This window comes from Vanessa tameamea, chromosome 26, assembly GCF_037043105.1.
Source record: "Vanessa tameamea isolate UH-Manoa-2023 chromosome 26, ilVanTame1 primary haplotype, whole genome shotgun sequence".
Classification (NCBI taxonomy): domain Eukaryota; kingdom Metazoa; phylum Arthropoda; class Insecta; order Lepidoptera; family Nymphalidae; genus Vanessa; species Vanessa tameamea.
The window spans coordinates 3,419,255-3,438,382 of NC_087334.1; the positions used below are offsets into that span (position 1 = coordinate 3,419,255).

The window sequence follows — 19,128 nt, forward strand, 5'->3', positions numbered from 1 at the left end:
ACTGGACTCCCTGAGGAATCTGGTTTTTTTTTCAAAGTATTACAAAATAACTTCACTTAACATACTCAAAGAATTTATTACACATTTTTCAAACTACAAACCTCCGTCAGATGCCGGCGGATCCCAAGAGACATCCACATAGTTCCTTCCCACTCGGAGCACCCTCGGTGACCGAGGTGCTGAGGGCGGACCGGCCTTGCCGCGGACCTTGAAGGGCTGAGAGCTGGCCGAGTACTTGCTGAAGCCGGCCGCGTTCTTGGCGCGGACGCGGAACTCGTACTCGTGACCCGGTTCCAGATTATATGCCTGGAGGATTCATATTATTATAGTTTATTAGGAGAACGGTAGGTTTATATGGCACGTGATCTAAGAAATATAACTAACTAAGAAAAATAATGCACTTTGTTTAGTTTAATATCGTTCCAATATATTATTACGAGTTCAAGGAGGCTGAATTTCAGTTACTTAATTTATAAAAAGTTATTTAAATGAAAATGTATAATGACACTTATATATAAAGACTACAAAATATTACAATTAACAGCTAGTCATGTGTAAAAATATAGTTTCCAGTACCTGGTAATTGCAATCCTTAACGAGGTAGTCGGCACTAGTCCATAATTTGTCCTGTACATCTCTAAATTCGATCTTGTATCCTTGGATACGAGCTCCGCCATCTGATCTTGGTCTATCCCAGACCACGTTGGCAGTGGAACCGTCCCAGTCCAATACGCGAGGCACGCCAGGCGGGTCGGGTATCGTGAATGGGAACTGTGGAGAATTAATAGAAGAGTTCATTAAATGTCTTGTAAATATTATGAATACCAATGTTCATGATAGTCTATTGTTTCTAATTTCTAATATTATTTAGTCTTTTCCACGAACTAAGATCTGCTTAATAAATTAATTTATTTATTACATCTTATTGTACACAACAAAACCATTAGTCACTCATCAGGTTTACTATTCTGATAAGTCATACATTTGGAGCGGTAGTGAGCCAAGTCTTATGTAGCAGAGAAAGTGAAAAGGATTTGAGTTGATATGGACTTGTGACGCACTGAGAGATGACACATGTAACTAAAAGAGTAAAGAGCATTAGCGAAGATAGAGGGGAAGAGAACGACCTAAAAAGACACAATCCATGTGTGAGAGGGGGGATATGAGAGTGATGGACGTTAATGGAAGGAAAAGACCCCAAATAGTTTGGGACAAAGGTAGGGAGAAAAGTCACACGAGGAAATGTTCTTATTATGCAACTTATTGAGTTTAAAGGAGGTTAGTTAAAATACCTTGGCAGTGATATAGTCGTCCATTGTCAATGGCTCTGAAACACCGTATTGGTTCTCAGCGCGAACGCGGAACATGTATTTGCGGTTCGGTTCCAGGCCCATGACATTGTAGTGGCAGTTGCGGACGAACGATGAGATCTTTGACCATACCTGTATATAAGAATAGAAACATATTATAATATTGCAATATTATTTGGTGACATTCATCAGAATACAGTACACAGTAAAACGAGAATTAAAAGTTTTATTTATAAGAAGTCTCCGGTAACACAAGTTTAAAAGACAAATTGAAATTTTGAGAAAAATCATATTATAATGGTACTCTTTATTGTAATACTGTAAGCTATAAATCATTTCTTAAATACTCACTCCAATATTATCCATCTTTTCAACGATATAGTTAGTAATGGGTGAGCCACCGTCGTCTAGTGGTGGTTTCCATGACAACGTGCAAGTATCCGGCGTGATGTCAGACACGTCGAGTGGTCCCACCGGTGGGGACGGCCTGTCTACGACTAGCACCTGAAATATTAATAGAATAGGGAAATATTATATTGGACAAAAAGCAAGAAGCAGTAGTTAGCTCAAAAATGTATGTATTCTAACATACTTATTAAACAATACAATTTTTTTATCATTAAAATAAAAACACTAACTTGCATGTGTATAGGTAATGTCTCTGTTAAAACTATAAAAATTGCAAATAGCTTACCCTGCAAGTACCACTATCAGATCCTTCGCTATTGGTCAACTGTACAGTGTACGAGCCCGTGTCTGATCGCTTAGCGCTTGAGTTGTGGAACACCGTGTCGATATCAGATGTAACGAATCGGATGCGGTGGTCGGGGAATACTTCGTCGTTGTTTATTATCCATGATACCTGAGGATTCAAAAATATATTGCATATAAATCATGAATCAAGTGATGACATATGACTATTTTTATTGAATAGGATGTGATTTAAAATATATTTAGCTAACCTTCGGTCTCGGGTTTCCTGTGAAGGGGACGGTGATCTTGATTTCCTCTCCGGCGATGACGGTGATGTCTCGCAGGCTGAGGTCGCTGGTGATGCGCGGCGCATTGGGCGGGGCGCAGGCGCGGATCGCGTCCGAGCTCTGCGACCAAGGGCCTTGGCCAGCCGCGTTCACAGCGGACACGCGGAACTCATATTCATGGTTCTCGATCAACCCTATCACCTTGTAAGTCGTGTCTGGAATGTGTGCGTGGGCAGCTTTGGTCCATTTGTCTTCGGTTATTAGTCTCTTTTCGAGGATGTAGCCGGTAATGGGTGATCCTCCGTCATGACGTGGTTTCGTCCAGGTGACTGTGATCGAAGATTCTGTCGTTTCGACGGAACGAGGAGCACCGGGTGCACCAGGCGGGTCGAAGGGATGTCTCGCTCTGATCGGTTCCGTGGTTTGAGCCGGATCAGACTGGCCGTACTGATTCTCAGCCATGACTCTGAATTCGTAACTCTTTCCAACGGTCAAGTTCTTCACCCGTAGGAACGGTGTCGTGACGTAACCAGACACCTTTGTCCAGTTAGGCGTACGAGCTTCACGCTTCTCGACGACGTAGTTAGTAATCTCTCCGCCACCATTGTCTTTCGGTGGGTTCCAATACAATGTAAGAGCTTCACCCTCGAATTCATCCGCACGTAAGTTCTCCGGTTTCCCGGGTCTATCGAGTACGCGTACATTGATTGTGGCAGTGTCGTAGCCAGATGGGTTACGTAATTGCAAACGGTATTGTCCACCGTCTGATCTCTTTGCATTCTTAACAACAAGAGACGCAGATTCAGGTGTAATCTTCTGGAATATTCTTGAGTCACCTTCAACATCAAGTAACTTATCATCCGCAAACCATGATGCGGTTGGTTGCGGGAAGCCGGTGTATGGCACGTGAATGGAGAAGTCCTCACCAGCGCGCACAGTAATGTCACGCACGCCACCGAGGTCCATGCAAGGTTTGTTGGGCTGTTCAGCGATCGTAATATCACCTGTCTGTTTGCTCGGTTCAGATTTACCAACATCATTAACAGCGATGACCCTGAACTGGTACACTTCACCTTCCTTGAGATTAGGCACAATGTGTACGAGGGTCGGCACAGGTACATCGTTTACGTCCTTCCAATCTTTGTCTCCCTTAGCCTTTTGTTGAACAATATAGCCCTTGATTTTAGCACCACCATCGCTCTTTGGTGGTCTCCAGGACAATGTGACAGAGTCTCTTGTGATTCTGTCTGCCTTGGGTGCTTCCGGTGGGCTCGGCTTGAGTCTCTGAGTTTGCGCGACAATTGGCTCAGTGGGTTTGCTAGGTTTACCGGGTCCTGCTTCGTTAACAGCAATGACACGGAATTCGTAGCGATTGCCTTCGCGTAGATCTTGAACCGTGTAGCAAGTGTTTGGTGTAGGGTAGTTGTTAACCTTAATCCATTCACCTCCACGTTCCCTCTTTTCAACGTAATAACCAGTGATAGGTTTTCCACCGCAGTTTGCTGGTGGTTGCCATTCCAGTGAACAACTATTAGCACTGTAGCCAGTGATTTTAGGTGTATCGGGTGCATCTGGTGGATCGAACGGTAATTTAGCCACAATAGGTTTGCTTTCCAATGGCTCAGAAACACCATACAAGTTTTCTGCGCGAACTCTAAATACGTATTTTTTACCTTCAGTCAAGTTCTTAACAGTGAATGAACATTTTGGACAGAATCCTGCGACTGTTCGCCAATCGTTAACACCAAATTCGGCGACTTCAACGACGTAACCAGTGATTTCACTACCGCCATCATCAGTTGGTGGCTGCCATGATAAGCTCATTGATTCATGCGTTACTGGTGTGCAGCATAGTGGACCTTTAGGTATTCCAGGTTTATCGACAACGATGACTTCGATATCCGCAGAATCTTTGCCATGCTCATTATTTGCAATAATTGTATATTTACCTGCGTCTTCCCTAGTAGATTTTTCGATGCTGAGTTTTGTTTCATCAGCTTTAGTCTCGGCTGAGATCCTGTGAGAAGGCACGAGCGGAACAGTTCCCTTGTTCCATGTTATTCTAGGCGTTGGTGCACCAGAAATTGGAATGTTTATGTTTATAGGTTCACCAGCTCTAACCTTGATCTTGCGACCTATAAGGCCATCTAACCACAACTTAGGTTTCTCCTTCATTGGTTTGGCAATAAAAACGTTTGATGGATCTGAAGGCTGTCCTGCTCCAGCTGCATTAACAGCAGATACTCTATAATCGTATTGATGACCTTCTTGGACTCTTTCATCATTATATTCATTGAATCGAACTGGTTCCCTATTAACCTTAATCCATCTACCGGAAGTCTTGTCACGTCTTTCAACGTCGTAGCCAATAATGTTTGATCCACCATTGGATATAGGAGAAGACCACCTGATTTTGATGTGATCTTTATCTGCAGATACGAGTTCTGGTTTACCTGGTCTGCCAGGTACCGTATACTGATTTTTGGCTATGATTGGCTTGTCAGTAACTAAAGGTTCAGAACGTCCTTGCAAGTTCTCAGCAAATACTCTAAATTCGTACTTGGTGCCTTCATAAAGACGGGGTACGGTTGCGTGTGTGTTTTTGGGGTTGACGTAAGTGACAGCTGGTACCCAACCACCACCGTGAGTCAAATCACGTTTTTCGATAACATAACCAGTGATTTCACTGCCACCATTATCTTTAGGTGGTTTCCATGACAAAGTTACAGATTGGGCAGTGATTTCTTCGTATACGAATGGTGGTTGTGGTGGTCCGGGCACATCCAAAACGATCACGTCGAAGCTTCCCTCATCAGAACCAGAATCGTTCTTCAGTGATAAATGATATTTTCCGGCATCTGATCTCTTGCAGTTTACAGTGTGGACGATTGTGTGGTGGCCGACAGAAGTAACAGTGGTCCTTTCATTGGTTACAACTGGTTTATCGTCACACGTCCATTTGACTTCTGGTATAGGCTCTCCAATGAAGTCAATATCACAGTGGAAGATGAGACCAGCCTTGATACGAATTTCTTTAAGTGGTGTAAGAATTTTAGGTGCAACAAATCTATCCTTGGCTGTGATAGTATCTGAAGGTTCACTGGGTTCTGATTGTCCAGCCTGGTTTATAGCAATTACCCGGAATTCGTAATCCTGGCCTTCGACCAGATCAGGTATAGTCGCTTTAGTTTTGCTAGGTGGTACATGAGCAGCATTTACCCAGTATGGGATGCCCTTTTCTTTCTTTTGTACGATATAACCAGTGATGGGAGCTCCACCATCGGATTTGGGTGGATTCCATTGCAAGTCAACATGGCTCTTGCTCCAGTCGGTTGCTTCTGGTTTACCTGGAGCAGACGGTTCGTCGAACTCGTTCTTTGCAACTATAGCGCGATCTAATTCTAAAGGCTCTGATTGTCCAATAGCGTTAACTGCGCTTACTCTGAACAAGTATTCTTTCATGTGGATAAGCCTGGTCACTTGATGTGATAAGAAGGTGCTCATGCCGGCATCTGACCAGGTACCACGCGAGAGATCCATTTTCTCAATAACATAATGCAAAATCGGAGATCCACCATCATCCAGTGGTACTTTCCATGATAACGAGCAGGAGTCTTTTGTAACATCAGAAACAACCAAAGGTTTCTCTGGTCTCGAAGGTTTGTCCAACACAGTAACTGTAGCACTGGCTGAGCATACTCCTAGGTCGTTCTTTAAGGTCAGTTTATAAACGCCACCGTCAGAACGAACGGAAAATGGAATGTCTAGAATGACCCTATTGTGCGTAACCTGAATGTCGATTCTGTCCGATGGGTGTACAGCTTTGCCATTAATGTGCCATTCGACTGTTGGTTTAGGAGATGCCTCAACTGGAATATCATATTGTATCCTCTGGCCCGCTTTAACTGTCTTATCAGCAAGAAGCATTTTGTCAAATGTGGGAACACAGAACCTAGCTTTAGCCACTTGTGGTGTGGATGCGTCAGATGGTTCACCATTACCTGCCTTGTTAACGGCAATTACTCTGAATTCGTACTCCTCTCCTTCTTGAAGTCCTGGTACAGTTGCTGTTGTCTTATTACCTGTTACCGTAGCGGCCACTTCCCAAGGACCGTACCTTTTCTTCGCTTCTATAATGTAACCAGTAATTGGTGAGCCACCATCCTTTTTCGGTGGGACCCATTCTAAGTCCATATGATCTTTGTCCCAGTCTTTAACAACTGGTGTTCCAGGCTTGTCTGGTGTACCGTATGGGTCCTTAGCAGTGATCGGTTCTTGGCCGACAAGTGGTTGCGACTCACCCTGTTTGTTGACAGCACGAACTCTGAAATTGTAATCGTGACCTTCAATAAGATGGTCGATGCGAATATGGCAGCCTTGAACTTCACCAGCTGGAATCCAGCGAAGGTTTTCTTGGTCCATCTTTTCAACGACGTAGTGGGTAATCTCACTACCGCCGTCATCTTTAGGTGGTCTCCATCTGAGCGAACATCCAGACCTTGTAATATCTTCTACACGTAATGGGCCTTCTGGTGGAAGAGGCACGTCCATCACTAATATTTTGACTGTAGCAGTATCTGTTCCGTTTATGTTCTTCGCTTTGAGGGTGTATGTACCAGTGTCAGAACGTTTAGCGTCAATGACTCGAATTTTAGTATTATGCGTGTCATTGTAAATCTTAATTCTGTCAGTATTAAGTACAAGATTTTCTCCATGTAGCCATTCTTTAGTCGGTGTTGGTTCACCAGCGACGGGTACGTCAAGCTCGAAGTTCTGTCCAACCTTAACTTTGATGTCGAACATAAAGTTTCTGTCAATCTTTGGCGCCAGATTCTTAGGCCTAGCCAGATGCGGGGCAGTTCCATCACTTGGGATGCCCTTACCCGCTTTATTGACTGCACGAACACGGAATTCGTAAGTATTGCCTTCGATTAGGTCAGGAACTTTACCGGATGTAACGTCACCTTCAATCTGTAACAGAAAATATTTGTCAATAAAAACTATTTCCGTTTTTATGTAGTCATTTAATTGGTCAACTTTTTTTTTCTAATTAAATTCTACAAAATATTTTCTAAATGTAAATTTCTTACCTGTGCACATTCCTCCCAATCCGGTGCGAATCTATCCTTCTTTTCAATAACATAACCAGTGATTGGTGCTCCACCGTCTGTAGTTGGTCTGGTCCATTCCAACTCCACGAAATCTCGGTCAAAGTCTTTGATCTTAGGCGTACCAGGCTTTCCGGCAACGTCGAACGGATTCTTAGCCTCCGTGGCATGAGGTGTAGTGAGAGGTTCAGACTTTCCTTGTCTGGTATGAAAAAGAGAGAAGGAAAGTTTAGTAGTAAGTAAGAGCAACAATTAAAATATTAAAAGTTTTCCCGAACAATATATATATTGTACAAACATAGCCAAAATGACCAAAAGAATATTATTACATGGCTAAGATTGTCTAAAAAACTTTTCTCATTATCTAACCAAACTGATATTATAAATGCAAGTATATTTGTGTTTCTATTGGTAAGAAAATATATATGAAATAAAACTGACCTGTTAACTGCCCGCACCCTAAACTTGTACTTGTGGCCAGGCTGTAGTCCATCCACCTCGAGGTTGGTCACGGGTCCGTCGGTCTCTCCGGCATTTACCCATCTGCCCGTGGCTTCGTCCATACGCTCCACGACGTATTTCTCGATTGGTTGACCACCATCGTCAGCTGGTGGGTTCCAGGATAATTTAGCACCGTTTGCGTGAACATCGGATACCTGAAAATATTATAATTTATATCATTAATAAGGTCATAATAAAATATACAATATTATTTATAGATCACCTTAAATATACTAAGTTTTTTTTTTAAAAATGATTGAAATTGCACAATGTTCCACAGTTAGTAAATTAAACTTTTAAACTATATAAAATAAAGAGATAAAGTTGAATTAACTTGAGAACGGAATACATTGCTAACACAGTAAGCGTTAAGTATATATCAAGCTATTGATAATAAATAAATTATCGTTATAAACAATTGTATCTTTAATGTGATCTTAGAGATTTGTAAATTACTCAAACTATAGTCTATATAGTTACCTTGAGAGGTCCACCCGGAGGGCTGGGCACGCTCAGCACGATGACCTCCACCTCAGCTACGTCCTTGCCGTTGCAGTTCTCAGCGGTGATGGTGTAACGTCCACTGTCGGATCGTGTGGCCGCCTTGCATTGCAACTTGGTGTTGTAATCCGAGTGCTGGACTTTCATTTCACCACCAGACTTCACCTCCCTCTTACCGAGGTACCATTTCGTTTCCGGCATAGGTTCACCGGTAACCTGTTGATGGTGGTGATGAGTATTATCAGTTAGACATTTGAACATAGAAAATCGTTAAAAACTTATCCATCTAATTTTGAGTATCGATAACTTGGAAAACATTATTACTATTTTATAGATCAAAACAAACAAAGTTTTTATAATGATTATTAATTCCGACATTCAAAATAACTGTATTACATAAACCGCTGGAAAATATCTATCAGTCAATCAGATGTCATCAATAAAGTTATACCTTGACATCAAAACCGAACTTCTGTCCGACTTTGATCTTGATATCGATAAGGTTAGTTCTGTCAATCTTCGGCGCCAAGTTCCTGGGCTTAGCGACTATCGGATGAGTGCTGTCGCTCGGCACGCCCGGACCCGCCTTGTTCACTGCGCGGACGCTGGAAATATATTCACATGGTAAATACTTGGTAAGTATTAGTAGTAAGAACAACGTTGAAAATAAAGGTATATGCAGGTTCCTTAATTTGACATGGGCCCTTGGTTATTATACTCGGGCGCAAATACCAGTTATTGTTATAAGAGATACTGAAAAGGCGCTTTCACTATAAAAGGTAATCAATATCTAAGGAGAAATCTTATTTTATTGTTTTGGAGCTTATTTATAACTTTAGCAAACCTATCAAATCTACCCAATAGCCATAGTTTGTTTAAAAATAGTAGACAAATACAACACAATCTTACCGGAACTCATAAGTCTGTCCTTCGATCAAGTCAGGAACTGTGCAAGTGGTCTTATCAGCCGGAACTTCGAGTGCCTTCTCCCAGTTGCCGAACTTGTCCTTCTTCTCGATGATGTAGCCCTCGATGGGAGCACCACCATCTTCTTGAGGCGGGGCCCACTTGAGGTCCACGTGGTCCTTGTCCCAGTCCGTAACTGATGGTGTTCCTGGCGCACCTGGGATACGAGAATGCATTCCATTATATTACTCATGGTGGTTGATTATGGATAAGCTGGTCGAAAAGGAGCATTCAATAAAATCGTAACAGAAAATCTTTACCAGACAATAATATTCAAAAAATCTTAGGTTTAGCGCCAATCTATGATCTAAGACGTTATCCCACACTACGTAACTACACTCAAATATAACATCGATGTTTGACTACTACAATTTACCCAAATGGGTTTGCAAAAATTTCTACCACTAGTAGATGTTAATACATACCAGGCTCGTCGTAGGGATTCTTAGCAACGATCTTCTCCTCCGAAACGAGAGGTTCAGATTCTCCCTCCGAATTGACAGCGGATACGCGGAACTTGTATTCCTTTCCAGGCGTCAAGCCTGTTACTTCACAGCCTGAAAAATAATTTCGATGTTAATACGTAATATTTGGTAATGGCAATTATTTTTACATTTTGGAGTTTCATTTAAGGTTAACTCCTTAAAAGTAAAAGCAAATAAAAGCAAGTAAAAGAAAGACTATTTGAAAATATAGTTCGTCAGAATCATGTTTTTTTTTTGTTTTGTTTTGTTTTAAAATAATAGTAGCAATGCCCCAAATGAATTAAGCTCATTCATTCAGATTGTATTAGCAGAAGTATAATACTCTGTTAGCATTCAAATCAAGAAATTTCAATCATGTAGACATGAAAATAAACTCACGAGGTTCTTCAGATCTGGCGCAGGGCACCCAGCAGCCAGTTTCTGTATCCAGTTTGTCCACTTGGTAGTACTCGATGGGCGCTCCACCGTCGTCTTTCGGCCGCTTCCATTTAAGCGTGCAACCGTCTTTGTGGACGTCCGAAATCTGACGGAACGATTGACGTCATTATGATTTATTTATGTTATTTAATAACAAATAATTATCATAATTTTTTCTTTTTTTGAAAGACATGATTATGACTATCTTACCAAAAATAAATAAGAAATACCTCATAGCAATCATTTACCTGTAATGGTCCCTCAGGCATGTTGGGCTTGTCGGTGACCAACACATTGATGGTGACGGTGTCCTTGCCACTCGAGTTGACAGCGGTGACGGTGTACTCTCCAGTATCGTCTCGCCGCACTGGTCTCACGACCAGTTTGGTGAAATATTCTGGACTGTCGATTGTGACCGCCTTGGATGATCTGAGCGGCATGTTCTGGTATCTGGTGGTTTAAAGTATATTAAAGATTATTCGTGTCGCATTAGAAATATTCAACTATTATTAAGAAAAATTAAATAACTTATAGTTGTTATTGCAACTGAAACCAAAAATATTGAGTAAAAATATTCTGCTTTAATAATAAAATCGATACATTAAAGGAAATTGTCTATCAGTTAAGCGAAGTAAGTATATGTTTTATAAATTTAAAACTGTACAAACCTCCATTCAACAGCTGGCGCTGGCTCTCCAGTAATGGCAGCCTCCAGCTTCAATGTCGAACCAGCAGATAGAGTAACATCCCGAAGGTGTCTCCTGTCGATCTTCGGTGCAAGGAACCTTGGCTTGGCAATAAAGGTCTTGCTGGCATCCGAGGGTTTGCTCTGGCCAGCCTTGTTGACGGCGATCACACGGAACTGGTATTCGTTTCCTTCGATTAAGCTGTAAAAAATAAGGACAAGTAGAAAAGGTTCAAATACAATAATTAGGAATTAATAAAAAGGTAAAAACATCCATTATTAAACATTCTGTCATTATATATTTCATTTAATGTGTTTATTTACCAGTTTGAAATGATATATGTCACAAATGAAATCAAATCCAAACATACTTTATTCACATAATCAACGAGCACTTTGGAATCGTTCATTTAGAAAAAATACCGGCTTGGAATTTAGATTCTACAGGCACGAAGCGGCTCAAAATTGAGTATTTTCTCTTTACCAGGAAATAAATTACACAGGCAATAATAAGTACCCGTTGACGGTGGCCGCGGGGGTGGGCGAGTGCGTCTCGACCGCCTTCTCCCACAGCGGGCTGTACTTGTCCTTGCGCTCCACGATGTAGCCGATGACGGGCGAGCCGCCGTCGCTCGCGGGCGCCTCCCACTTGAGGTCGCAGTGCGTGGCCGACCAGTCGTCCGGCACCGGCGTGGACGGCGCGTCCGGAACGGCTGGGGAGTTACAGTAGCATTGTAGTCATATAATAGTTTCCGTTTCAAATTGCAGCAAACTGAAGTTCTGGCAAATTCTGCCACACGTATTATTCACTATTCTGCAGAGGAACGACTTGGCTACGCTGACAGCCCTTTTTACAGAGGTGGGTAGTTAAAAAGTTACTTTTAATACTATTAGATTATAAAATGGCGTAAATTAGATTATTAAATTTACTCACTGAAGGGATCTTTAGCGACGATGGAACCGAAGGTCTCGAGCGGCTCCGACTCGCCCTCCTTGTTGACCGCCTTCACGCGGAACTTGTACTCGTGACCGGGGATCAAACCGTCGACCTGATAGTGTCACATTTATATATATGAATATACAAATACATCTGTTTCGCGCCATAGGTGTGAGATGTACCAGTAATAAAAATCTTTGACCATTATAAAAAACTTGATTTTCGAACCCATGCAACAAACATGGTGTTCGCATCGATTAAAACTCACACAGATTTAATAAATTACAATTATAAATATGGAATTTTTGAGTCGTGTTTCAAAATGTAAACTAAAAATAATAGCTGAATAACAATAAAAGACTTTTTGTATTTTGAATTAATGACGTTGAAGTAGAGTTAGAGTGAGTAAGTAAAAGATGATTGCCGTGTTAAATAGAAATACTTTTTTAATTTAAGTTATTGAACAATTGTTTAGAAACATAAAAATAAAACGAGAGCATATCCTGACCTCCATCTCAGGCACGTTGCCGAGGGTCTTTCCGACGGGCATCCAGGCCCCGGTCTCTGGGTCGTATTTCTCGACCACGTAACTCTCGATGGGTTCTCCACCATCATCCTTGGGCCGCTTCCATTTCAGCGTGCAGCCATCTTTGTGTATGTCAGACACTTCCAGTGGTCCTTCGGGTTTGTCGGGTTTCGCTGGAAATTGATTAAAGTGGTATTTTAAAACATAATTTATAATATAATCTTCTATCTATACATAAATATAATAAAATTGGAGTGTCTGTTTGTAATATTAACATAACCGTTTTTTACTAAAAGCATATGTATGTAGGTATACACGATACATATACCAAAATAACATTTTTTTCAATTTTTGTCGGTCTGTCTGTCTGTTTGTTCCGGCTTGTCTCTGGAACGGCTGGACAGATTTTGACGGGACTTTCACTGGCAGATAGCTGATGTAATAAGGCTACAACAATAACTTTTTTGTTAAATTCAATAAAACTTACAAGTGACGGTGATCTCGAGCTCCGCCGTGTCCTGCCCGTACTTGTTGACGGCTTGTATCTTGTATGTGCCCGAATCCTTGCGACGCGGGCTTGAGTGCTGGTACTTGCTCAGGTAAGGCACGTTCACCACTAAAAGTTATTATATTGTTAATTTTATACATAATCGAGAATATTTTAAGATATAAAGATAGACGATCGATATTTTTAAAATACAACTTTTTATTTATTAAAATCGTGCATACGCTTTATTATTTCAAAATACCGTCGACAACAAAACATTTTGTATGTACCCCGGTTTTGTACCGAGGTACATGTGGTGTCTATTAAGAATTAAAATGTAGTATAATTCGTTACTTTGATAATTATTCATTTTTAAGGAAGTCTTTCAGACAAACAAATTGAGTAAAGGACAGATAGTCATTTCTTTTCCTTTTTACCCACAATCGAGATGGTGTACTTTTGGAAATGAAAACGTCAACTTACATTTGAGTCCGTTCCCGCTGCTGACGGTCTTGCCGTTGAGCGTCCACGTGACGTCCGGCGCGGGCTCGCCCGACACCTTGACGTCGAGCGCGATGGGCTCGCCCTCGCGCACGTGGATCGCGCGCAGGTTGCGCCGGTCGATCTTGGGAGCCACTGCGGACGGCATTAGTGAACGGTACCGTACAGACACATTTTCGTGTACATTAACATACAGAGAAAAAGCAAATAGCATACAGACATACATTGAAATCTGAGATAATCATATTATTAGAAAAGTGGTCCTAATTATTTACTTAGTAAATTCTCAAGTATACCATCAACTTAATCCGTGTGAGACAGATGGTATTTATACTATTTTTTTTATTTACATCAAAAGTAAACAAAGCGGACATAAAACAAACAGAATTAAACTTCTTTAAAAAAAATACTGCATGTCAATGACCTTGTATACGACTAGTTGAGTTGGATTGAATTTATAATAATAAAAATTGACAATACACATATGTATTCGATCGATGGGAAGAAGACGATACCGACGAGATCATTTATCACTCTCGATCATCCTGTTATAGCAGTAAACATAATTATTGGTCGTCACTTACGCCTCCTTGGTTTGCATGTGACGGACTTGCTGGCGTCACTGGGCTCCCCGGGTCCGGCCTCGTTGATCGCCTTCACGCGGAACTCGTACTCCGTACCCTCGTCCAGGTTAGGAACTGTAGCCTTTTCGTTGTCATTTGGACCGACCTTTCGTGGAATAGATGTTTCGTGATTATTTAAGATGTTTTATTATATAATTCAGCAATTTATTTGGATTGATTCAATGAACCAATTAACCACGAATCAAATAAACTATTGCAGTGGTATAAGCTTGAAAAACCTAAGGCCTCCTCTTCTCGTGAGAAGATACCTCATGAGAAGAGGAGAACTCTCCATATACTTTTTACGTACCTCGCAAGCCTTCGCCCATTTAGTCGATCCGACCTCTCTCTTCTCAATGATGTATCCAGTGATGGGAGCGCCGCCATCTTTAATGGGCTTGCTCCACTTGAGGTCCACATGGTCCTTGTCCCAGTCCAGCACCTCTGGTGTGCCAGGTTTGCCGGGTTCATCTGTTGATTGAAACATATTTTAATCAGTTAATTATTGACCCAATTACGGACACATATTGGAAGTGTAATTTCTTTTTAAATAAAAGAAGTACGCACCGAATGGATTCTTAGCAATGATGGACTGTTCGCCCTCAAGTGGCTCGGACACGCCCTCGTTGTTAACAGCGGACACCCTGAACTTGTACTCGTGTCCAGGCACCAGGTTTTCTATCTCGGCCTTTGGATCCTTGGTCTTCATAGCTGGCATCCATCTGCCGGTTTCGGCGTCCAGCTTCTCTACCAAGTAGTGGTCGATAGGAGCGCCGCCGTCGTCCAGTGGAGCGTTCCACTTCAAAGTGCAACCCTCTTTGTGAACGTCGGATATCTGGAAGTTGATTATTTTGATAAGTTATAAGCTTCAAGAGCATTCATTTTTCCTATGATTTTATTCATTACCAAATAAATAAAACAATAAAGAATATTTCGCATTTATTCCAAATCTTACAAAACTACTGAATGAAATAATTTACAAAAATAACGCTGATTTTATTCTATTAAAGTAAATTAAACTATACATGCTGTGCATAAGGTCCAGATTACCTTGAGTGGTCCCTCCGGCTTGGCGGGTACGTCCAGCACGAACACCTGTATGCTGGCCTCGTCCTTGCCGCTGCTGTTCTCCGCCTTCAGTACGTAGGTGCCACTGTGCTTGCGCGTGGCGACCAGCACCGAGAGCTTCGTCCTGTAGTCCTCTACATCTACGGTGAGGTCATCACGAGTGGACAGACGCTCCTTGTTGTGGAACCTGAGAGTATTCAGATGAATAATTAGTATCTAGCCTTTTTATTTCTATAACTTTGTATGTTAATATTTTGTAACAAAGTTGTTTATACTATATATTATATATAAATTTAAACCACATTCTAAGTTTTTAAATTGAGTATAAAGCTTGTGTTAAGAGTGGGGACGATTATTGTATTTTTTCGTTTTTAATTGAATACAATATCTCACCAGGTCTTGGTCGGTGGAGGTTCACCGGTGACCTTGACGTCCAGCCTGATGATCTGTCCGGCCTTCAGTGTCAGGTCACGCATATTTGTGCGGTCGATCTTCGGTGGTGCTGTTATATAACATAAGGATTTTAAAATACCGGCTATTTAAAAAACATAAAAAACATATGTATTCAAAGGCTATGTACCTTCTATAGCTCAAGGCAAGCTATAGAACTGTAGGGTAGCTGTAGGTAGGCTGTACCCTTAATACTTTAGTTTACGAATTATTTTTATCGCTCGGTTTATAAAAGTCTTAACTTACCAAATCTGTCTTTAGCGAGGAGGCTCTCGGAGGCCGCGGAAGGTTTACCCGGACCGGCTTTGTTCACTGCCTTCACACGGAATTGGTACGTTTTACCCTCGATTAGATCGGGGATACGAGCTTCCGTCTTTGTGCCAGGAACCTAGAGGGATATTAAGAATTCATACAATAAACGCTCATATTTACTTGCTATATATAAGAACATTTTGTATAACTTCAGAACGAAGGCGATAATATCTGACTTTACATAAGTGTCATTCTCATGGACGAAGGTCTCTTCTTCAGAAGAATGTTTGGAGTTTATGCCACCACGCTGCTTTAATAAAAGTACCTGATCTCGTGATTTGCTCGATTTGATGAATTATAAACAAAATGGAGCTTCCCCGGTTTTGAATCTTCGTTTAAGAGTAATGTGCTCTAGCAACTGACCCTTCTCGGCCATCTTATATATTATAGATATAATGCAGATTGTATCTCACCTCAGCGGCCTTGACCCATTTGCCAGTGTCTCTGTCCTTCCTCTCCACGATGTAGGCGGTGATGGGTGCTCCACCATCGCTGGGCGGCTTCTCCCACTTGAGGTCCACGTGATCGGCACTCCAGTCCTTGAACTCGGGCTTGCCCGGTGGGTCTGGTTCGCCTGTTGGTAAAAACGTCAAGCATCGAAGTCATTGATGTAAATTATTGACTCATATCGTATAAAGAATATGCCTTTATTATTGTATCATATATAGCAGCAGTCGGCTATTAAGCCAATCGAAGGTGTTTTCTTTATTATAATCTTAAATGAGTAATTAGCGTATCTTCTACGTATAAATTTACCAAACTTCTGTCAGTATAAGTTAAAATCCTCTTTTATTAAATATGTATGTAATGAAAAATATAAGGTAAACAAACTTGAATTAATTTCCAAAAAAACTCACCATAAGGATTTTTGGCTGTGGTGGCGGTTTCCGTGACTAGCGGCTCGCTCTCACCCTCGGGGTTCACAGCCTTCACTCTGAACATGTAGTCCTTGCCCTCATTGAGGCCAGTGACATCAGCCTCTGGAGTCTTAGTGGTGCAGACCGGCACCCAGCGACCAGAGTCAGTGTCCATACGTTCAACGACGTAGCTCTCCACTGGTTCACCACCGTCGTCTTCTGGTGGCTCCCATTTAAGTTTGCAACCATCTGCTACAACGTCTGATACCTAATTCGGTAAAAAAAAAATAATACTTGTTTGTTACTTATATTAAAATAGTAACACATAAAATAAAAATTTACAAAGTTACAAAGACGTCAATAACGAAACATTTAATTGAGAATTAATATTAATATGTCATACCCAATTACGATTTCAAGAAAATCAATGTGAGTAATTTTCTCTGTCTACGGTCTTTTGTATATGTATTAATAGTGTCCGATTGAATTGATTAACCTTGAAACTTGACCCATAAATGTATTTTTTTATGGAGAAGGTATATGGTGTTCAACTTATCGCCATGACTATTGGTCACAAAACAGGCTAGACGACGTCTGCCATAATATGTATAAAAGATGAGCTTATGAAGGCATGGTATTAGAAAAAGTATAAGCTTTACTTTTTCTGATGCCATGCCTTCACGCATTGTTCATGAAATTGAGTAGCAGCGTTACAATAGTTGACGTGCGACTCATATCGGATAAATGTGAACCAAAATAAAAAAACATACGCTATTGCAAATTTTACGACAATGCTAGTTTCAATACTAAAAATATAATACAATACAAACCTTCAAAGGTCCTTTAGGCTTAGCGGGCTTACTGACCACTGAGATGTCAATCTCAACAGTATCAGTGCCAGTTTCGTTCTTCGCCGTCACCACGTACTTTCCACCATCTTCCCTTGTCACCTTTTGCAGCACGAAAGATGTGTGGTAGTCCGCATTCTCGATCTTCAGCCTCTCGGTGCTCTTGAGAGTTTGGTCCTTGAAGGTCCAGGTGATGGTAGGTTCCGGTTCGCCCTTGACGTCCGCCTCCAGTTTGAGCACTTGACCAACCTTAACCTTGCGGCTTTGGAGGAATTTGCGATCGATTTTGGGTGCCACTGAGATAAATAGAAGAAAATCAGTTTTTGACTTCAGATTATATAACACAGTTGTGGACAAAATGTTTATATATTAATAAAACTCACAGAATCTAGGCTTGGCAGTGACAGACTTGCTGGGCTCGGAGGGCTCGGACTGCCCCGCCTTGTTGAGCGCGATGACGCGGAACTGGTACTCGTGGCCCTCCTCCACGTCCGTGACGCGGCCCGTGGGCCGCTCGCCCGACGTGCGCAAGCAGTCGGACCACGACCTGCGCGGAGGAACGCCATTAATTCTGTCGTCTTGGGTTAATGGGAACTGGTACGGGTTCTGGCACATACTAATAATACCGATTGTGTATGTTTCGTGTCACTTGAACTACTGCAGAACCTCAAGCCATGAGAGTAATTATGTTATATTCTTAATAAATCCTTATCCCTATTCAAGATTTCAAGATTTCATCCCGTGCAATCATAAAATAAAAAAAACCACAACAGTCCATAAACGACCTACTTCTAGCTAAAGACCTCATCGTTCTTAAGATAAGAAGATCAAGAAGGTTTAAATGTTATTTCATCAAGCTGATCCATTGCCGTTTAATAATTATATGAAAATTATATCCAAAACACATATATACATTAAACACGAGGACTTTCAGTAATACCTACCCAAATTTCTACTAATAATAGTAAAATAAATATTTCTATTACCTTCCTCCCTTCTCTCTCTTCTGTACGATGTATCCAGTGATAGGAGCACCACCGTCGTCTTTGGGAGCGCTCCATTCCAACTCCACGAAGTCCTTGTCCCAGTTACGTGGTTCTGGACGACCGGGCTTACCGGGCTCATCTGGATAAATGTTATTTTGTGATATAGATTATCAAAAGTTACTCATTTAATTTAAAAAATTAAGATAAATTCGTAAGAAGAATTTTAAAATTTCGGGAAACTGAAATGTTTGAGAAAAATAAATTCCCTAATATTTAATATAATGCACCTATAGAAAGATTTTTTTATATTTACTAACTAACTACTTGATAATTAACTTCAATGAAGCTTAATCAAGTATCTATTTGAACGTTGTTATTCCTAGTTTCGTCTATGAGGTAATTTAACTACTCACCGAATGGATTCTTAGCGATGATCGGTTTCTCGGTCTCCAATTCCTCAGATTCGCCCTCCTTGTTAACGGCCTTCACGCGGAACTTGTAAGGCTTGCCTTCTTGCAAGCCGGTAACGTTAGCCTTCGTGTCCTTGGCTGTTCCGCACGGTATCCATTGTCCTGGAAAC

The 19,128-nt window shown here is 41.3% G+C and overlaps 1 protein-coding gene across 5 annotated transcripts in view; it reads right to left on the reverse strand.

Moving 5' to 3' along the window:
- Positions 1-19,128, reverse strand: part of LOC113393169 (twitchin) — a 103,117-nt gene that overhangs the window by 22,935 nt on the left and 61,054 nt on the right. For all 5 annotated transcript variants that reach the window (XM_064219158.1, XM_026629919.2, XM_064219160.1 and 2 more), the window contains 32 exons: positions 18,962-19,120; positions 18,549-18,687; positions 17,946-18,109; positions 17,545-17,858; positions 16,715-16,982; positions 16,271-16,431; positions 15,792-15,933; positions 15,489-15,597; positions 15,078-15,282; positions 14,595-14,862; positions 14,338-14,498; positions 13,989-14,133; positions 13,387-13,539; positions 12,904-13,032; positions 12,399-12,589; positions 11,888-12,002; positions 11,471-11,666; positions 10,937-11,155; positions 10,517-10,718; positions 10,230-10,374; positions 9,792-9,923; positions 9,310-9,523; positions 8,852-9,005; positions 8,380-8,616; positions 7,840-8,054; positions 7,381-7,600; positions 2,273-7,261; positions 2,005-2,172; positions 1,662-1,814; positions 1,293-1,442; positions 577-771; positions 102-306 (listed from right to left, as the gene is read on the reverse strand). In XM_064219158.1, coding sequence (XP_064075228.1) covers positions 102-306; positions 577-771; positions 1,293-1,442; positions 1,662-1,814; positions 2,005-2,172; positions 2,273-7,261; positions 7,381-7,600; positions 7,840-8,054; positions 8,380-8,616; positions 8,852-9,005; positions 9,310-9,523; positions 9,792-9,923; positions 10,230-10,374; positions 10,517-10,718; positions 10,937-11,155; positions 11,471-11,666; positions 11,888-12,002; positions 12,399-12,589; positions 12,904-13,032; positions 13,387-13,539; positions 13,989-14,133; positions 14,338-14,498; positions 14,595-14,862; positions 15,078-15,282; positions 15,489-15,597; positions 15,792-15,933; positions 16,271-16,431; positions 16,715-16,982; positions 17,545-17,858; positions 17,946-18,109; positions 18,549-18,687; positions 18,962-19,120 — 10,617 coding nt within the window. The remainder of the gene's footprint in view (positions 1-101; positions 307-576; positions 772-1,292; positions 1,443-1,661; positions 1,815-2,004; positions 2,173-2,272; positions 7,262-7,380; positions 7,601-7,839; positions 8,055-8,379; positions 8,617-8,851; positions 9,006-9,309; positions 9,524-9,791; positions 9,924-10,229; positions 10,375-10,516; positions 10,719-10,936; positions 11,156-11,470; positions 11,667-11,887; positions 12,003-12,398; positions 12,590-12,903; positions 13,033-13,386; positions 13,540-13,988; positions 14,134-14,337; positions 14,499-14,594; positions 14,863-15,077; positions 15,283-15,488; positions 15,598-15,791; positions 15,934-16,270; positions 16,432-16,714; positions 16,983-17,544; positions 17,859-17,945; positions 18,110-18,548; positions 18,688-18,961; positions 19,121-19,128) is intronic.